This window comes from Haliotis cracherodii, unplaced genomic scaffold (genome assembly GCF_022045235.1).
Source record: "Haliotis cracherodii isolate W230 unplaced genomic scaffold, xgHalCrac1.p SCAF_18, whole genome shotgun sequence".
Classification (NCBI taxonomy): domain Eukaryota; kingdom Metazoa; phylum Mollusca; class Gastropoda; order Lepetellida; family Haliotidae; genus Haliotis; species Haliotis cracherodii.
The window spans coordinates 20970718-20990344 of NW_027266273.1; the positions used below are offsets into that span (position 1 = coordinate 20970718).

Genomic DNA, 19627 nt, shown 5'->3' on the forward strand with positions numbered 1-19627 from the left:
CATTCACTCACCATGTGGCTTGTCCTCATACTGTAGCTCACCTTGACAGGAGACTACTGCCAACAACAGCACTGTGAGTGAGTCAGTTGGGTCTGCTGATGTAGACAGTATTTCAGTTATACCACAACATGGCAGCTTGATGTGGAAGGAACGTCTGAAGTGAAGCAGGTCTCAGATGTTTACCACTTTGGTGAATCCAACAAGCATGGGTATGGTGCTGACAAACCTAGAAACCTACTCCGGGAGAACAGGGATTTGAACCCATGATCATAGGTTTCTGGCACACCTAAGGGACACAACTCAGTGCCCACTAGGACACATACCACATGTACTTCAATACTCCTCTGTAAAAAACCTCAACTTTATTGAGTCATTCATTAAGACAAACATACTTCATAATAAAATAGCCCAATGTAATGAGTCGATCTCTTGGCACATCAACAAGCATCAATGTCATGTATATGCATGATAATTCATAATGCAGAATATAACATGAGAATTAATCAGGACGTAGAATATCAAATGGTTCTCCAAAAACCACTATCTTTGAAATAATAACTTGGCATACATTTTATGTTTCAAAATATTATTTTTTTTAGGCTGTACTAATTTGCCAAAGATTTGGTGTTCTTGTGGTTTGTGAGTTTTCTACTGGCTCGAGGTACATTATGAAAACTTGCAATAAACTGCTACACAAACACGACATCTGTGCATGAAGATTTGTTCTTGGAAAGACATGCACATGATGGTGCATGTAACACTGGAAAAGGCCCCAGGTATCGCAGGCCATTGATGTTTACCACTTTGGTGAAACCCCCCAGCACAGGTATGATGCTGACAAACCAATGACATAACAAGATCTAACACATCAGTAGCAGAACCTGGCAGCAAAGGGACACAACTCTGCACAGCACCACCGTATGGTGCTGACAAAGCCTGGGTCATAACGAGATTCTAACACCACTAGTAGATCCTGACAGCAAAGGGACACAACTCTGAACAGCAAATTGTGACCTCCTAGACTTCCAGGCAGGGTTTGCCCCTGATATGTATCACAAGATCTTTTCCGGTGGTATGGTTTGGTGTCGTTCACAGGTTGTAGAAGACTTACATGTAAATAACACAACTGGTCTTCAGTGTGAAAGTAAACCCCCTTTTTACAACTCTTATATTCCACCACAGGTATAAACCTCATATCAACTTGCTATTGGTTGGAATCATTTGTACCGATGTAACAAGTAGGGCTGGGACGGTTAACTCGGGTTCTCAAGTCGGGTGGGTACTGAGTAGGACCCGGGTACCCACAGGACTACCCAGACCCGTGGTCAGTCACGTGATATATTGTTTAATGACAAAAAGTATCTAAAGCTCTATGTTTAAACTACAAGTCACTCATGTTCGCAGTTCTTCCTGACTACTACGCCCATTCCTTCTGACTTTCATATGTTTGAAGAAAAACAAAACTTCAGTCAACTTCAGTGTATACACCAGATCGTTTCATACATGTATCTAGACACATTTAACCATAGCTACAGTCAAACTTTTCCCAATGGGACAGTTTGTACCTACCTCTTGAGACCTACAGCGGGTACCCGGGTAGGATCGGGTAATAGGGGGTTGGGTACCCGGGTAGTAAATTTGGACTCGTCCCAGCCTTAGTACCAAGCCCGGGGTTGTAATACTACCGAAATACACAGTACAAGAAGTAATGATGCAATATGTACCAGGATACACAAAGATGAACACTTATATTTCACATCAAAATGTATTTTGTTTGATGATAACCTTCAAGGAATACAAATATACATTAAATAACCCTGATCACCAGTTAGTTCATTAGACACAAAGAATGTCAGATGTGAAACCAATGAAAGTTATAAATTGTGTCAAAATTGAGATGAAACTTCATAAAAGACATGACAAATTCATATTTACACATCACCTGAAACATATGTATGTTTTTTCTTAAAACAAGCAGTTTTTGAAAATGTAACAGTTCACATTAAAACAAGAGTCATCAAGGAATGACAACCCCTTTCTCCCCCTCCCCCGATGTGGTGCAATTTGTAATGGAGTTTGGCCACTTATACCCTACTTTGCAAGTGAATACCTTCAGTTCAGTGAAGAAACAAATACAGCTGTTCAGGATTTTCAAAAATCCCAAATCATCAAAAGGCACTAAAGTACTCATGGAAATGAAAAAAAACTGTTTTGCTGGATTTAATAATCGACACAAAGCATTACGTAGATGTAAATATGAAATAACAAAACAACTGGAAAAGTACTAGTCTGGATTTGCTAGTTTTATCTCAGTGCTCAATGCAAAATGTACTTTACAGGAGGTAATTTCAACATTCAAAAATAAAACGAAGTCCAAAATGACATGGCAGAAACAGGCTATAGGCATTATGCAAATTAGCCTGGAAAAAAGTTTTCAAAACAACAATAAAAATAACAGCTATGTTTATGTACATAATAATAATGACATGTAAGTTGTTGTTTGAGAAGGGAATATGTTACTTTTACGTTCTGATATTTTGACGATGATTTACTATCCCACAATGCCGCTCACAAATCACGAACCACTGACAAATCACACGCACGTGGGTTTCAAGCACCTGTTTTCACCTGTCGTCAAGGTGTCATAGGTCATGGACATTCACCTTGATCTACTAACACCTGGTTATGCTCAGTTTCAAAATAGTCTGTTTTGTTCATGTTTTTACACACTTTTGCCTTTGATACGCTGTATTAGTGCCAAGACCCAATTAGTACTAATTGAGTTGTTTGAATATTTATATATTTTGTATATTAACTGCAAAATCTGAGATTGAAATAACAGTTTTTCTTCATTTCCGTGAGTACTTTAGATTGATCTGTATAGCAAGTTTGATCAAGAATTATTCAATGCGTCTGCTCTGGAACTGAAAACTGGATGAGATTTTCAAAACTGGGTGACAAAAAACACCACAGTAACTCGAAACAATAAAGGAACAAAAGATTCACTGACGTTGCATAAAAAGCTCAAGTGTATGGCTTGAGATACTGTAAGATAAATCATCAGTGAATACAAGTTATTGCTACTGAAAGTGGTACACAGATAGTTGTGAAACCGTTCCTGTTTGATCATATTTGCCCTCAACCACACAATTTGATTGGCGCAAATGCCTTTTTTGTGAGTAAAGGGAGGTAAGTGGGAATGTAAGAGTGACATGATGTACAAACAAAATGTCCATAAGCAGTTGTTAACATCATGTTCTATGTGAGGTAGGTGTGAACACTGCAGACAGCTCCTCCTTTGAGTGGCCCTCGGCAACAGGGACGTCGATAACAATGGCAGGGTTGGTAGGTCGGTAACGTAACGTACACATGGAGGCATTGATGAAGGTTGTTATCCCATCGGTAGTCAGTCCATAACCTGAAGACAGAAAGTATTTCTAAAAGGTTGTTATCCCATCGGTAGTTAGTCCATAACCCGAAGACAAAGTATTTCTAAAAGGTTGTTATCCCATCGGTAGTCAGTCCATGACCTGAAGACAGAAAGTATTTCTAAAAGGTTGTTATCCCATCGGTAGTCAGTCCATAACCTGAAGACAGAAAGTATTTCTAAAAGGTTGTTATCCCATCGGTAGTTAGTCCATAACCCGAAGACAAAGTATTTCTAAAAGGTTGTTATCCCATCGGTAGTCAGTCCATAACCTGAAGACAGAAAGTATTTCTAAAATGTTGTTATCCCATCGGTAGTTAGTCCAAAATTTGAAGACAGAAAGTATTTCTAAAAGGTTGTTATCCCATCAGTATTCAGTCCATAACCTGAAGACAGAAAGTATTTCCAAAAGCTTGTTATCCCATCGGTAGTCAGTCCATAACCTGAAGACAGAAAGTATTTCTAAAAGGTTGTTATCCCATCGGTATTCAGTCCATAACTCGAAGACAAAGTATTTTAAAAGGTTGTTATCCCATCGGTAGTCAGTCCATAACCTGAAGACAGAAAGTATTCCTAAAAGGTTGTTATCCTATCAGTAGTCAGTCCATAACTCGAAGACAAAGTATTTAAAAAAGGATGGACGCTAATCCCTAATCAGAGAATTTAAGTTTTTCTATGATAAGAATTATAAAAATTCTATCTTTCCAATTGAAAGAGGAAGGGGTTTAGTGTGCATTCTATTGTGCTCTTTTTATATACCCTTTTCACACTTTTCTACAGAGGCATTTAAATGGATATAGATTGGCAGGTTTGGTAAACAAATATATAATTTGGTCTGGTCTTATTATACTTTTCTGAAAAAAGGGTGAGACATTTAACAAAAAAGTAAATACAGGTAAGACATGTTTTCATATCTCAAGTAAGGGAGGCTACTCTAAACTAATTCTCTGCCAATCAGATTGTGTGTTTCTTGAGCCCACTTGTAATGGTGGTAAACAAGGTGGGAACAGAAGAACAAAATCAAGTTTTGTAGTCGAACATTGTAATTAGTTGTGTTTGCCATTTCTACTTGCTTTATGTCAAGTTACTAAGTTTAAAAGTCTGTCAACCTTATCAAGGAGCATAACTGACAATAACTTGTCACTCTTAGCTCTTGAACAAAGCGAACATCAAGAATGTTCCGATAGGAATAGTTTGTACCTTCATGAATGTGGCCAAAGACATGATACTTGGGTTTCACTCGTTGCTGGATGGTGTTCAGCAACTCTAGACATCCAGCTCTTTCATTGGTTAAACACAGGTCACCTCGACCTGCAGAAAAAACACAGTTTAATATGTAGAGTTCTTCTAGAAGGCCAGGCTACATACCTAGAGGGGGTACATGAGTCATCAGGATACATACCTAGAGGGGTACATGAGTCACCAGGGTACATACCTAGAGGGGTACATGAGTCATCAGGATACATACCTAGAGGGGGTACATGAGTCACCAGGGTACATACCTAGAGGGGTACATGAGTCACCAGGGTACATACCTAGAGGGGTACATGAGTCACCAGGGTACATACCTAGAGGGGTACATGAGTGACAAGGTACATACCTAGAGGGGTACATGTGTGACAGGGTACATACCTAGAGGGGTAAATGAGTCCCCAGGATACATACCTAGAGGGTACATGAGTGACAGGGTACATACCTAGAGGGGTACATGTGTGACAGGGTACATACCTAGAGGGGTACATGTGTGACAGGGTACATACCTAGAGGCGTACATGAGTGACAGGGTACATACCTAGAGGGGTACATGAGTGACAGGGTACGTACCTAGAAGGGGTACATGTGTGACAGGGTACATACCTAGAGGGGTACATGTGTCCCCAGGATACATACCTAGAGGGTACATTAGTGACAGGGTACATACCTAGAGGGGTACATGTGTGACAGGGTACATACCTAGAGGGGTACATGTGTGACAGGGTACATACCTAGAGGGGTAAATGAGTCCCCAGGATACATACCTAGAGGGGTACATGAGTCACCAGGGTACATACCTAGAGGCGGGTACATGAGTGACAGGGTACATACCTAGAAAGGGTACATGAGTGACAGGGTACATACCTAGAAGGGGTACATGTGTGACAGGGTACATACCTAGAGGGGTAAATGAGTCCCCAGGATACATACCTAGAAGGGGTACATGAGACATCAGGGTACATACCTAGAGGGGTACATGAGTCCCCAGTATACATACATAGAGGCGGGTACATGTGTCACTAGGGTACATACCTAGAGGGATACATGAGTGACAGGGTACAAACCTAGGGTACATGAGTCACCAGGTTACATACCTAGAGGGGGTACATGAGTCATCAGGGTACATACCTAGAGGGATACATGAGTGACAGGGTACAAACCTAGGGTACATGAGTCACCAGGTCACATACCTAGAGGGGGTACATGAATCACCAGGGTACATACCTAGAGGGGGTACATGAGTCATCAGGGTACATACCTAGAGGGGGTTACATGAGTCACCAGGGTACACACCTAGAGGGGTACATGATTGACAGGGTACATGCTTAGAGGGGGTCACATGAGTGACAGGGTACATACCTAGAGGGGTACATGGGTCACTAGGGTACATACCTAGAGGGGGGTACATGAGTCACCAGGGTAGATACCTAGAGGCGGGTTCATGAGTGACAGGTCGAATACTTAGAGGGGGGTACATGAGTCATCAGGGTACATACCAAGAGGGTACATGAGTCACCAGGGTACATACCTAGAGGGGTACATGAGTCATCAGTAGAGGGGGTCACATGAGTGACAGGGTACATACCTAGAGGGGTACATGAGTCACTAGGATACATACCTAGAGGGGTACATGAGTCACCAGGGTAGATACCTAGAGGCGGGTACATGAGTGACAGGTCGAATACTTAGAGGGGGGTACATGAGTCATCAGGGTACATACCAAGAGGGTACATGAGTCACCAGGGTACATACCTAGAGGGGTACATGAGTCATCAGGGTACATACCTAGAGGGGGGTAAATGAGTCATCAGGGTACATACCAAGAGGGTACATGAGTGACAGGGTACATACCTAGAGGGGGTTACATGAGTCACCAGGGTACATACCTACAGGGGTACATGAGTCATCAGGGTACATACCTAGAGGGGGTACATGAGTCACCAGGGTACATACCTAGAGGGGTGCATGGGTCATCAGGGTACATACCTAGAGGGGTACATGAGTCATCAGGGTACATACCTAGAGGGGTACATGAGTCACCAGGGTACATACCTAGAGGGGGTTACATGAGTCACCAGGGTACATACCTAGAGGGGTACATGAGTGACAGGGTACATACCTAGAGGGGGTACATGAGTGACAGGGTACATACCTAGAGGGGGGCCGTGAGTGATGACGATGTCTGTATCTGAGGGGATCAAGTTCCACTTGTCAAGGATCGGCTGTCCTCGAGCTATGTTAAATCCCATGAAGCAGAACTGAGGTACCCTGTGAACATGGCAAACATTTCAACTGACACACTATGGAAATATAGGATCAAATATTGTTTCTATCTGTGGCATTCTTCCTATCAATGGAAGATCTTAGAAAGACATTGCCACAAACATCCTGCTAGTCCAGTTATGCTCGTTCTAATCCGACGCTGCTTTATTCCAGCAATATCCTGAGAGGTATATCTTGCGAGGGACACCAGATTATGGGCTTAACACATTGTAGCCATGTGGGGAATCGAATCCAGGTCTAGGGTGTGATGAGTGAAGGCTTCAACCACCAGGGTACCCCGCCGTCCCTAACTGATGAAGGATAGCACAGGTCCCAAAGAGCAAAGACAGTAAATGGTGAAAACAGAATCACAAGAATGAAGCAGTCGGCATGTCGATATGATGTTGTTGTGTACAGTGGCTTTGAAAAAGAGTTTTCTAAGTTCTGTGTTGTCGGACGAAGACACATGACGATGTCAAGGTGATCTAAAACACAAACACCAAAGGCTTTTTCCACCTACCATGGAGCTCCATAGACCTTGATACCACAAATGTCTACACTGCTGTCCTCTAGGTAGACACAATTCGTCAACAGCTCCTTAGACGAACTCACGCTGTGGTCCTGAATATATTTTTCATATTTTGTGTCAGTAATGTTAAAGTTGTCACAGAGTTCATCCCTGCTGTTCCGTACTTTGTTTTCATCCAGGGTCATGTCATGGTTTCCTGCTACGACCACCTTGACCTTATGTGGTAGAGTTCCTGTAACCATGGTAACCACACTTCAAACTTCAAATGCAAACATTTTTTTCTGTTTCAATGGAAATTGAAAGTACTGTATCATCATTTAACATGTTAATGTGCAAAGTTGACTTTCATTTGATTGGACAATTTGAAATATGGGTTGTTTTGTAGCTCCTACATGCTCCTACATGGAACATAATGGAGACAAATAAAGGCAGTATAGTATCAGATAAATAAAATGGATCACAGATGTTTGTCACTTTGCTGAATCCCACGAACATGGGTAAAGTGTTGGCAAACAATAACGAGCGTTTAATCGTTGCTCACAATATCAATCACTGGATTGTCTGGTTCAAACTCAATTATTGACAGGCCCAAGTCATGTAGCTGGAACAATTTAGTAAAGCTTCAAAAGCTACAAACATTATGAAAACATAAACCAACAGCAAGAACTCTATTTGTCAATATGTACAAAATACCTACCCAGGAAGTGATTGAACTTGTCAATCTGAGCGGGAACCCCATTCATTGTGAAGTCCCCAGCATGGAGCAGAACGTCTCCCGAAGGTACGAGGCCCGGGTCACACTCGACCTTGTTGTGGGTGTCCGAGATGCACACAAACCTCACACAGTCAGCGGGCACTGGGCTGGTGGGGTCGAGGGGCGGCACACGCTCCACCCTCTGCTTCACACTCAGCTTACTCCAGGCGTACACAGTGTTGTGAGACAACTTCGGCTGCACCGTAATCTGGCTGTTGTCTGACGAGATGAGCATAAGGAAGACAAGTTGACAAATCATATGCAGTGTTAAAAATTGAGGGGGTCTCAGGTCCATGCTGTTTATTTATGTATGTTTTTATATTTATCTAGGGACTCACTAAAACTTATTTTCTAACATTTGGGTTACAAGGTCTCAAGACTTTGACTTTCATATATAATTTCAAACACTAATTTGACATGTAAATAAGTAAGCTACCTCTACATTGATAAGAGGTGAGGTGGAATGGGGTTTAACATCTCATCCCGGATTATTGCACTTATATAGCGACATGCATGCACGTGTGTGTCTGTCAGCTTGTTCCAGGAAAGACCAATTTATCATGTGTTTACAGTGCCAGCCCACTGAGATACCATGCCCCAGTTTAACATGAATATACAACTCAGACACAGTTTTCTGACTCCGAGCGGACCAGTCCTTGTTTGAGCCCCTTTATGCCAAGCGCCAGATAGGGTAACAACATGTACCATCTTTTAACGTCTTTTGGCACAACCCTTGACCTTCCGCTCTACCACTAGGCCACGGAGGTGGTCCACAGTGATAACAAGATACATGGGTCAAGTATTACTAGTCGAAACAATCATGATGATTGGCTTGGCAAGAGACTGAGAAATGGAGGGTCATGTTTGAGTACTTGAAACAATGGGACCATTCCTGAATTATTATAATATCTATCGTTTGGAAAGCGTATTGCACTATACCATGCAGTAGACGGAGAATACCATACAGTCTTATTCCTATATTACTCATTGACATTTTAAGAGAGTAAATGAACAAAAGTTTTATGAAATTACATCCCTACAGAAACACTTCAATGACGTAATGCATTCAATTTGTGACATCATGAACAATGAACAACAGCATATGCTTTTTCTCAACAATGAAGCATTATGATGTCATATGGCTTCAATTGACCAATGAGAATTGTGACTGGCTAAAATGCACCTGTACAAATATAGGAAAGTTATTACATACAATCAATCTACCTTTATGTGTAGTGGTAATATGTAACAAATAATCCCTGTCAAGAAACTTCACATAATTATAAAATGAAAGGTGTCACCGTATTACTCATTACCTGAAGCCATGCTGTGTGTACTGTGGCGTCACTGTAAGCGCTGTTATGAGCTAATGTCTTGTCAGATATGTGGATACAACATACGTAGGATTGTCGACGTGTGATTCTGTTTCGAAGTTCTCGATAAACAATAGAGCTGCCCATGTTGTCATGATACTATATATATACTATACAAGATACTAAATATAGAACCTTATGCGAATAGGCAGCATAACTTGAATACCGACTAAAAACTCGTTATTCAAACTGACATGCAATAGATACAAAACATTGCATCAGATACAAAACAAATTGTTGAAATAGTACATCAAAGCCTGATCTCCGATGACTGAGACGTGAAATCGGAGAAAAGTGTCGCTACACGAGACAGGTGATTGTCACAATAGTCTGTTGTACTTATCAAGGGAGATAACTGACACAACTCCCAACACTGTAGTTATTTTGAATGATGAACGGAGCTTTAATGGTAACTGGCTCGAAAGAGAACAAACTACCCAGGAACTAGAGGGATAAACAATAATTAATTTTGATATGGAGTGAGTGAATTAAGTTTATAGAGAAATGTTAAGAGAGACAATAAGAAAATATGTATGAAATGTCCACCATACAGAGATACTTCACTGAAGGCAGCCTGTTGTTCAGATGACGTATGATGATAATGTAATCAATTTGCTACAATAAATGACGTCCAAGTATCGTATATATCGTATATATTTTTTCAACAATGTCAAGAAATGTTATGTCATATGGCCTCAACTGACAAATCAGCACTGAGAATCTATAAAATGTATATGTGCAAATATCGGGTCATTCTACCCTCATGTGAAATATGTACAATCGTTGACACATTGCCGACGGCACTGTTGACGTCATGTTTATGACATTAGTAATGAGACCCGTGAAGATCCGGGGTAGAATACGTCTTCAGCAACCCATGCTTGCCGTAAAAGGCGACTATGCTTGTCGCAAGAGGCGACTAACGGGATCGGGTGGTCAGGCTCGCTGACTTGGTTGATGCATGTCATCGATCCCAATTGCGTGGATCGATGCTCATGTTGTCAATCACTGGATTGTCTGGTCCAGACTCGATTACTAACAGACTGCCGTCACATAGCTAGAATATTGCTGAGTGCGGCGTTAAACAACAAACCAACCAACGCCAGGATACCGGTCATATTCTCACTCTCACTGAGCATTATAAATTTTGTTCATGCTGATTGGCTAGTTCACGCCAAATTGTTCCATTGTATATTGTTTGCAAAGCAGCCATATCAATGTGTCGTGACGCATTGTCTCAAATAATTGAAGATGATGTCATCCATTGTTCATGACGTCACAGACGAATGTTTTGGGACGTCCATCAAACAATGGATTGACTGAGCTGGTGTCTCCACATTAGATTTCATCGGGAAACACATTTTCTATATTTCACTAAGAAAGAAAGACGGTGTACTGTTGTGACTCACCATCTGGCAATACGGATTATCTGCCCCTTGTGAAAGGCTCGGAACTTTCAAATGAATATTTTGGGGACAGATAATCTGTAATTCATTGTAGTATGTTGGTTATGGATTTAGTGTCATTGTTGACTTCACTTCGACCCTCTTAATAGTCTCAATGTTTTCAATGTATTTGGTGGTAGCATACACTCTGATACTGTGTTTTCAATATACATGTTTCGACCGAAGAAATTGAAATAAACCAGCGGAAAATAAGTTATGGTGCATGACTGTCTATCAGTGAAAATAATAAACGTATGCTTTTAAGAACGATTTTCCAAGACAACAAACAATAAATTAATGTACATCACGACGGTAACTACATGTCCTCTGTGAACGTCATCTCGTGAGTTCAATTCCCAGAGTATTAATTATAACGACGTCCAGCCATACGCCCAGTTATATTTCATCGTCACGGACAGGCACGTCTAGCTTGGTGTAGACTGCGCCTAGTTTCAGAACATTTAAGATTTAACGTCACATCGGCAATATTTCAGCCATATCGATCGTGACGAGACCAATATATACATAAATAATAAAGACATTTTGACATCTGCATGTACTGGAACCACGCTGTGTCTATATAAGGCGTCTTATACGTCTGCGGAGGCGCCTGTTTGTAGGCGGGAATCATGAGGAGCTGGGAGCGTTGACTGCACAGGCACTGTGGAGGGAAGATATGTCTGAGCGAAAGGCGTAGTCAGACGTCAGACATTTTGGATTGATGGATGTTACGAGCCTGCTGGGACTGTCGTTTGGGGGCAAGGGGACGCAGGTATTTGATGTTTACCACTTTAGTGAAACACCCCAGCACAGGTACACAGCCTGACAAACCGATGTCATAACAAGATGTTACACATCAGTAGCAGATCCTGGCAGCAAAGGGACACAACTCTGCACAGCACCACCGTTGTGAAAGTCATAGACACACGTGTGGTGTTGACAAAGCCTGGGTCATAACAAGATTCTAACACCACCAGCGGATCCTGACAGCAAAGGGACACAATTCTGAACAGCAAGTTGTGACATCTTAGACTTCCAGGCAGGGTATGACCCTGATATGTGTCACAAATGAACTGGTGGTATTGTTTGGTGTGGTTCATAGGTTGTAGAAGACTTACATGTAAATAACACAACCGGTCTTCAGTGTGAAAGCGATCTCACTTTAATACTCCCCCACAGGTATAAACCTCATATCAGCTTGCTATTGGTTGTAATCATTTGTACTGATGTAACAAGTAGGGCTGGGATGGATAACTCGGGTACCCGGGTAGTAAATTTGGACTCGTCCCAGCCTTAGTACCAAGGCCGGGGTTGTAATACTACCAAAATACACAGTACAAGAAGTAATGATGCAATATGTACCAGGATACACAAAGATGAACACTTATATTTCACATCAAAATGTATTTTGTTTGATGATAACCTTCAAGGAATACAAATATACATTCCATAAACCTGATCACCAGTTAGTTCATTTGACACAAAGAATGTCAGATGTGAAACCAATGAAAGTTTTAAATTGTGTCAAAATTGAGATGAAACTTCATAAAAGACATGATAAATTATTTATAATTACACATCAGCAGCGGATCCTGGAAGCAAAGGGACAAAACTCTGTACAGCACCACAGTTAAAGTCTTATGTTAAAGTATGATGCTGACAAAGTCAGGGTGATAATGAGATTCAACACCCCCAGCAGATCCTGGTAGCAAAGCGCCACAACTTTGCACAGCGCCTCTGTAGTGAAAGTTAAAGACACATGTATTCTGCTGACGGGGTCATATTGAGATTCCAACACAACCAGAGGATCCTGGTAGCAAAGGGACACAACTCTTCACAGCACCAGTGTTGTGAAAGTCATAAACAAGTTATTGCTACTGCTGGTGGTATACATATACTGTTCTTGTTTGATCATATTTGCCCTCAACCACACAATTTGATTACAGATTACAAAATGTCCATAAGCAGTTGTTAACCTCATGTTCTATGTGAGGTAGGTGTGAACACTGCAGACAGCTCCTCCTTTGAATGGCCCTCGGCAACAGGGACGTCGATAACAATGGCAGGGTTGGTGGGTCGGTAACGTAACGTACACATGGAGGCGTTGATGAAGGTTGTTATCCCATCGGTAGTCAGTCCATAACCTGAAGACAGAAAGCATTTTTAAAAGGTTGTTATCCCATTGGTAGTCAGTCCATAACCCGAAGACAGAAAGTATTTCTAAAAGGTTGTTATCCCATCAGTAGTCAGTCCATAACCTGAAGACAGAAAGTATTTCTAAAAGGATGACTGCTGATTTTATTCAGAGAATTTAAGTTTTTCTATGATAAGAAATATAAAAAATTGTATCTTTCCAATTGAAAGAGGAAGGGGTTTAATGTGCAAATCTATTACCCTTCTTTTTATATATCCTTTTCACACTTTTCTAGGATATGGATATGATTGGCAGGTTCAGTAAACAAAAATAACATTTTGTCTGGTCTCATTATACTTTTCTGAAAAACGTTATCAGGATGAGAACTTCCCCTGTTTTTTTCCAAATTGCGAAATACAACAATTTGCATTCCCGCTGCAAAAGTAATTAGTACAATTAAACTGCCTCGATGTTTATATTTCAAGTAAGGGAGGCTACTCTAAACTAATTCTCTACCAATCAGATTGTGTGTTTCTTGAGCCCACTTGTAATGGTGGTAAACAAGGTGGGAACAAAAGAACAAAATCAAGTTTTGTAGTCGAACATTGTAATTAGTTGTGTTTGCCATTTTTACTTGCTTTATGTCAAGTTACTAAGTGTAAAAGTCTGTCAACCTTATCAAGGAGCATAACTGTCTTGACTGACAATAAGTTGTCACTCTTAGCTCTTGAACAAAGCGAACATCAAGAATGTTCCGATAGGAATAGTTTGTACCTTCATGAATGTGGCCAAAGACATGATACTTGGGTTTCACTCGTTGTTGGATGGTGTTCAGCAACTCCAGACATCCAGCTCTGGCCCTGTCTATAGTCCGGTCACCTCGACCTGCAGAAAGTACACCGTTCAATATACAGAGTTCTTCTAGAAACTGTACATACTTAGAGGGGTACATGAGTGACGGGGTACATACCTTGAGGGGTACAAGCGACATGAGGGTACATACCTAGATGGGTACATGAGTCATCAGGGTACATACCTAGAGGCGGGTACATGAGACATCAGGGTACATACCTAGAGGGGTACATGTGTGACAGGGTACATACCTAGAGGGGTACATGAGTCATCAGGGTACATACCTAGAGGCGGGTACATGAGACATCAGGGTACATACCTAGAGGGGTACATGTGTGACAGGGTACATACCTAGAGGGGTACATGAGTCATCAGGGTACATACCTAGAGGCGGGTACATGAGACATCAGGGTACATACCTAGAGGGGTACATGTGTGACAGGGTACATAACTAGAGGGGGTACATTGTCATCAGGGTACATACCTAGAGGGGTACATGTGTGACAGGGTACATACCTAGAGGGGGTACATTGTCATCATGGTACATACCTAGAGGGGGTACATTGGTCATCAGGGTACATACCTGGAGGGGGTACATTGTCATCAGGGTACATACCTAGAGGGGGTACATGTGACATCAGGGTACATACCTAGAGGGGGTACATTGTCATCAGGGTACATACCAAGAGGGGGTACATTGGTCATCAGGGTACATACCTGGAGGGGGTACATTGTCATCAGGGTACATACCAAGAGGGGTACATGAGTGACAGGGTACATACCTAAAGGGGGGCCGTGAGTGATGAGGATGTCTGTATCTGAGGGGATCAAGTTCCACTTGTCAAGGATCGGCTGTCCCCGAGGTAAGTTAAATCCCATGCTGCAGAACTGAGGTACCCTGTGAACATAGCGACCATTTCAACCGACGCACTATGGAAATATAGGATCAAATATTGTTTCTATCCGTCAAATATTTTAGGTCATATACATGTGGCATACTTCCTATCAATGGAAGATCTGAGCATTATCTCCCCAAACATAATGTTTGTCTAGTTACCCTCATTCTAATCCGACTGTAAGGGTGAACCCGAGACTTTGACGTGACCATTGAACGCTTCAACCACCAGGCCACCCCGCGCGCCGTCCCCAAATGACGAAGGATAGTACAGGTCCCAAAGAGCAAAGACAGTAAATGGTGGAACTAGAATCACAAGAATGAAGCAGTCGGCATGTCGATATGATGTTGTTATGTACAGTGGCTTTGAAAAAGAGTTTTCTAAGTTCAGTCGGACGAAGACACATGCCATTTGCTTACGATGTCAAGGTGAGCTAAAACACAAACACCAAAGGCTTTTTTCACCTACCATGGAGCTCCATAGACCTTGATGCCACAAATGTCTACACTGCTGTCCTCTAGGTAGACACAATTTGTCAACAGCTCCTTAGACGAACACACGTTGTGGTCCTGAATATATTTTTCATATTCTTCGTAGGTGATATAAAAGTCCTCACAGAGATCATCCCTGCTGTTCTGTACTTTGTTTTCATCCAGGGTCATGTCATGGTTTCCTGCTATGACCACCTTGACCTTATGTGGCATAATTCCTGTAACCATGGTAACCACATATTGAAAACAACGAAAATGGAAATTACCTTATAAACATTATACATATTTAATTTGCAAAGTTTTCTTTCATTTGATTGGACAATTTGAAATATGATTTTTTTAACAGTGTTGAGATATTGGTTTGTTTGAAAGCAAAACTTAAACAGATAAACGATTGCATCAAAATAAAATCTTGCAAGAATCAAGTAACATGCTCCTACTTTGAACATGGTGGAGACAAATAAAGGTAGTATCAGTTTAATATTTGTAAAATGGATCACAGATGTTTGTCCCTTTGGTGAATCCCACGAACATGGGTAAAGTGTTGGCAAACAATAACGAGCGTTTAATCGCTGCTCACAATATTAATCACTGGATTGTCTGGTTCAAACTCAATTATTGACAGGCCCAAGTCATGTAGCTGGAACAATTTAGTAAAGCTTCAAAAGCTACAAACATGATGAAAACATAAACCAACAGCAAGAACTCTATTTGTCAATATGTACAAAATACCTACCCAGGAAGTGATTGAACTTGTCAATCTGAGCGGGAACCCCATTCATTGTGAAGTCCCCAGCATGGAGCAGAACGTCTCCCGAAGGTACGAGGCCCGGGTCACACTCGACCTGGTTGTGGGTGTCCGAGATGCACACAAACCTCACACAGTCAGCGGGCACTGGGCTGGTGGGGTCGAGGGGCGGCACACGCTCCACCTTCTGGCTCTCACACAGCTCCTTCCACGCGTGCACAGTGTTGCGATACAACGTCGACTGCACTGTAATCCGGCTGTTGTCTGTTGAAGGAGAACATGACCCTATTTCTGCTGCAGAGAAGACCATAAGGAAGACAAGTTGACAAATCATATGCAGTGTTAAAATTGAGTGGGTCTTTTGGTCCATGCCGTTTGTTTTTATGTCGTTTTCCTATTTATTTAGGAACTCACTAAAACTAAACTTTTGAACATTTTGGTTATAAGATCTGAAGACTTTGACTTTCAAATATAATTTCGAACATTAATTTGTGTACATGTAAATAAGTAAGCTGATTGATGAAGAGTAAGTGAGTGAATATGGTTTAATAATGCTTTTAGCAATATTCCAGCAATATAACTAGGGGACACCAGACATTAGTGTCACACTCTGAATCCATCGGGAAATCAAATCCTTCGGTATGATGTGTGAACGCTTCAACCACTACAAGGCTACCCAACTGCCTCCACATTGATAAGAATATATATGGGTCAAGTATTATTCGTGAAAACAATCATGATAATTGACCTGGTTTCAGTAACGGTATTTTAAGAGAGCCAGAAACTGCCAAATGGAGGGCCATATTGGAGTATTGAAACAATGGTACCTTACTGAATTTCAAACTTGAAGATAACCACCTCTACATTAAAATAAAAACATAGATATGTATCATTGTTTATTTAGAGAATAGCCAACTACAAGGACTTACGGTTAAGCTGTCCCCGGTGAATGAATGGTATTAATCCCGAGCCTTTGGAAAGGGACAACATTCATTCACGAGGGACAGATATTCTGTAATTCCCAGTTTCTAGTAGGTTATTGTATATATTTTGTAATCGTGAACTCAGGGGAGACAACATGAGAGAAAAATCACTTCCATGTTTCTCTGTGTTAATCAATTTCGAAGGGCAACATCGTTTGTGAAAGAATTTCTGCATAGATTTTAGATGAAAGGATGGTGACACGAAGCTTGTTATATTTTTATTAACCTACATACCCGAACTTTAAAAAATAGTGTCATCTGTATGTATAGTGTTATCTGCTTGAAAATGATATCACTATAATGATAATACCATCCAGCCCTATATATTACTCAATAAATAAATTTTCGCGGATTCATACAGTTTGCACATCGGTTTTTCGATTCATACCTCAATAAACCGAAAAAGATCCTGTCAACCCTTCACTGACATTTTAAGAGAGGAAATTAAGAAAAATCATATGAAATGACATCCCTACGGAGAAACGTCAGTGACGTAATGCATTCAATTTGTGACGACATGAACAATGGATAACGTCAAATACCTTTTCTCAACAATGAAGCATTATGGAGTCACGTGGCTTCAATTGGCATCAGCATTGTGAATCTCTAAATGCACATGTACACTTATTATGACTCAAAGTGAGACTAACCAATCAGAGAGCAGAACTACTGACCCCACATAACCCGTACATCGTCAGTAAAAATCCAAGATGGTTGTTACTGACCTAATGTTAGACCGTTTTGAATTTTCCAACACTCACCTTACATATTCCAAATGGAAATTCTGGTACCGAAATTCGTTATTTGACAATGTTTTGTGTTTTAATATCATTAATTGTGATCCGCAAAGACATTAATATTTAAAGAAACCACCTTCGTGACTTTATTAATAGGAATTATAGAGAAAATAAGCTTACAACGAAGGTAGGTCACTGAGTTACAAATAGGAACGTCATAGAACATACTATAGGATGACGTCACAAACAAGAAACGTGACGCCATTGACGTCACATAGCAATAGAATAGATAGCAGCCAGTCGTTAGGGGTAAGCGGGGTGCTATTAAGTTATAGTGGCCCGCAGATTTCTGTTAACATGCGGGCATTTTTATAATTCTATCCATTTTAGCTGTGATACTTTAAACGTATACATTTAGTGTATTATATATTCCATTGATAACGTTTATGTTTACATTAGAGCGTTGTATCGGAAACGTGTACTGGTCCTGTCGTTTATACCGGTTGTAAGTGTAGAGTTTTCATTTTGACATGACGTGCGACAAAGATACCAAATAGTGTAAACTTTTCGGCATAATAAATCCGGTAAGGTGTCTTTAGTTGCCGTATACGGTGTCATATTAGGTTAGCAGAAAAATAGGTTAGCCTCGCCCAATATTTTCCTGCTAACTTAATATGACACCGTATACGGCAACTAAAGACACCATAACTAATAATATCGAGAAGTCAATACACACAATCATTCATTCCTTATTATGTTTGTTTGTTGTTTAACGCCGCACTCAGCAATAGTGCAGCTGTATGACGGCGGTCTGTAAATAATTGAGTCTGGACCAGACAATTCAGTGATTGACATGATGAGCATCGATCCACGCAATTGGGATCGATAACATGCATCAACCAAGTCAGTGAGCCTGACTACCCGATCCCGTTAGTCGCCTCTTACGACAAGCATATCCTTATGTGTAATATGTAACACATAATCCCTGTCAATACATTTCACGTAATTATATACATATATATGAAGGAATTCCTCTGGCCGAGAGCCGCGATGGGATCCTACAGTCAAGACATGACCCTACATGTTGGGTCATGTCTTATAACTGTAGGTCCCAATCGCGACTCCCGGGTACAATTACTCATTACCTGACGCCATGCTGTGTGTACTGTGGTGTCACTGTTAGCGCTGGTATGAGTTAATGTCTTGTCAGATATGTAGGTACAACTCCGTGAGTCTGTCGACGTGTGATTCTGTTTCGTAGTTCTCGATAAACAATAGAGCTACCCATGTTGTCATGGTACTATATATATATACACACGATACTAAATATAGAACCTATAGAAAAGGCAGCACAACTTGAGTATCGACTGAAACTGGTCATTCCAACTGACAGTGCATTAGATACAAAACTAATTGTTGAAATAGTTCATCAAAGCCAGATCTCCGATGGCTGTGACGTGAAATCGGAGAAAAGTGTAGTTACATGAGACTGTTGACCAGGTTGTCACAATAGTCTGTTGTACTTATCAAGGGAGGTAACTGACAACTCCCCACACTGATGTTATTTCGAATGATGACCGGAGCTTTAATGGTAACTGACTCGAAAGAGAACAAACTACCCAGGAACTAGAGAGAAAAACAATAATTAATTCTGATAGTGGAGTGAGTTTATAGAGAAAAGCTAAGAGACAATTACATACAGAGAGACTTCACTGAAGGCAGCCTATTGTTCAGATAATGTA

The 19627-nt window shown here is 41.0% G+C and overlaps 2 protein-coding genes across 2 annotated transcripts; both read right to left on the reverse strand.

Annotated features, from left to right (window-relative positions):
- Positions 1-2346: 2346 nt before the first annotated feature.
- LOC139465392 (metallophosphoesterase domain-containing protein 1-like) lies at positions 2347-9646 on the reverse strand. Its single transcript, XM_071247098.1, has 6 exons — positions 9543-9646; positions 8170-8445; positions 7464-7704; positions 6834-6949; positions 4628-4738; positions 2347-3418 (listed from the first exon to the last, which is right to left on the reverse strand). The coding sequence occupies exons 1-6, from the start codon at positions 9550-9552 to the stop codon at positions 3252-3254; spliced, it is 921 nt and encodes a 306-aa protein (XP_071103199.1). The 5' UTR covers positions 9553-9646; the 3' UTR covers positions 2347-3251.
- A 2995-nt stretch (positions 9647-12641) lies between these two features.
- Positions 12642-19161, reverse strand: LOC139465393 (metallophosphoesterase domain-containing protein 1-like). The gene is made up of 6 exons (XM_071247099.1): positions 19031-19161; positions 16154-16429; positions 15395-15635; positions 14813-14928; positions 13953-14063; positions 12642-13188 (listed from the first exon to the last, which is right to left on the reverse strand). Exons 1-6 carry the CDS (start codon positions 19038-19040, stop codon positions 13022-13024), a joined length of 921 nt encoding a protein of 306 aa, XP_071103200.1. The 5' UTR covers positions 19041-19161; the 3' UTR covers positions 12642-13021.
- Positions 19162-19627: the final 466 nt, after the last annotated feature.

What these genes read in the sequence shown, in the direction of transcription:
- LOC139465392 (XM_071247098.1), bottom strand. An exon ending in AAGGTCTATGGAGCTCCATG is followed by an intron (nt 6,950 to 7,463) that starts GTAGGTGGAAAA and finishes CCATGTTCACAG; the next exon opens with GGTACCTCAGTTCTGCTTCA. An exon ending in CACTCACGGCCCCCCTCTAG is followed by an intron (nt 4,739 to 6,833) that starts GTATGTACCCTG and finishes TTTTTTCTGCAG; the next exon opens with GTCGAGGTGACCTGTGTTTA.
- LOC139465393 (XM_071247099.1), bottom strand. An exon ending in AAGGTCTATGGAGCTCCATG is followed by an intron (nt 14,929 to 15,394) that starts GTAGGTGAAAAA and finishes CTATGTTCACAG; the next exon opens with GGTACCTCAGTTCTGCAGCA. An exon ending in CTTTGGCCACATTCATGAAG is followed by an intron (nt 13,189 to 13,952) that starts GTACAAACTATT and finishes TTCTGTCTTCAG; the next exon opens with GTTATGGACTGACTACCGAT.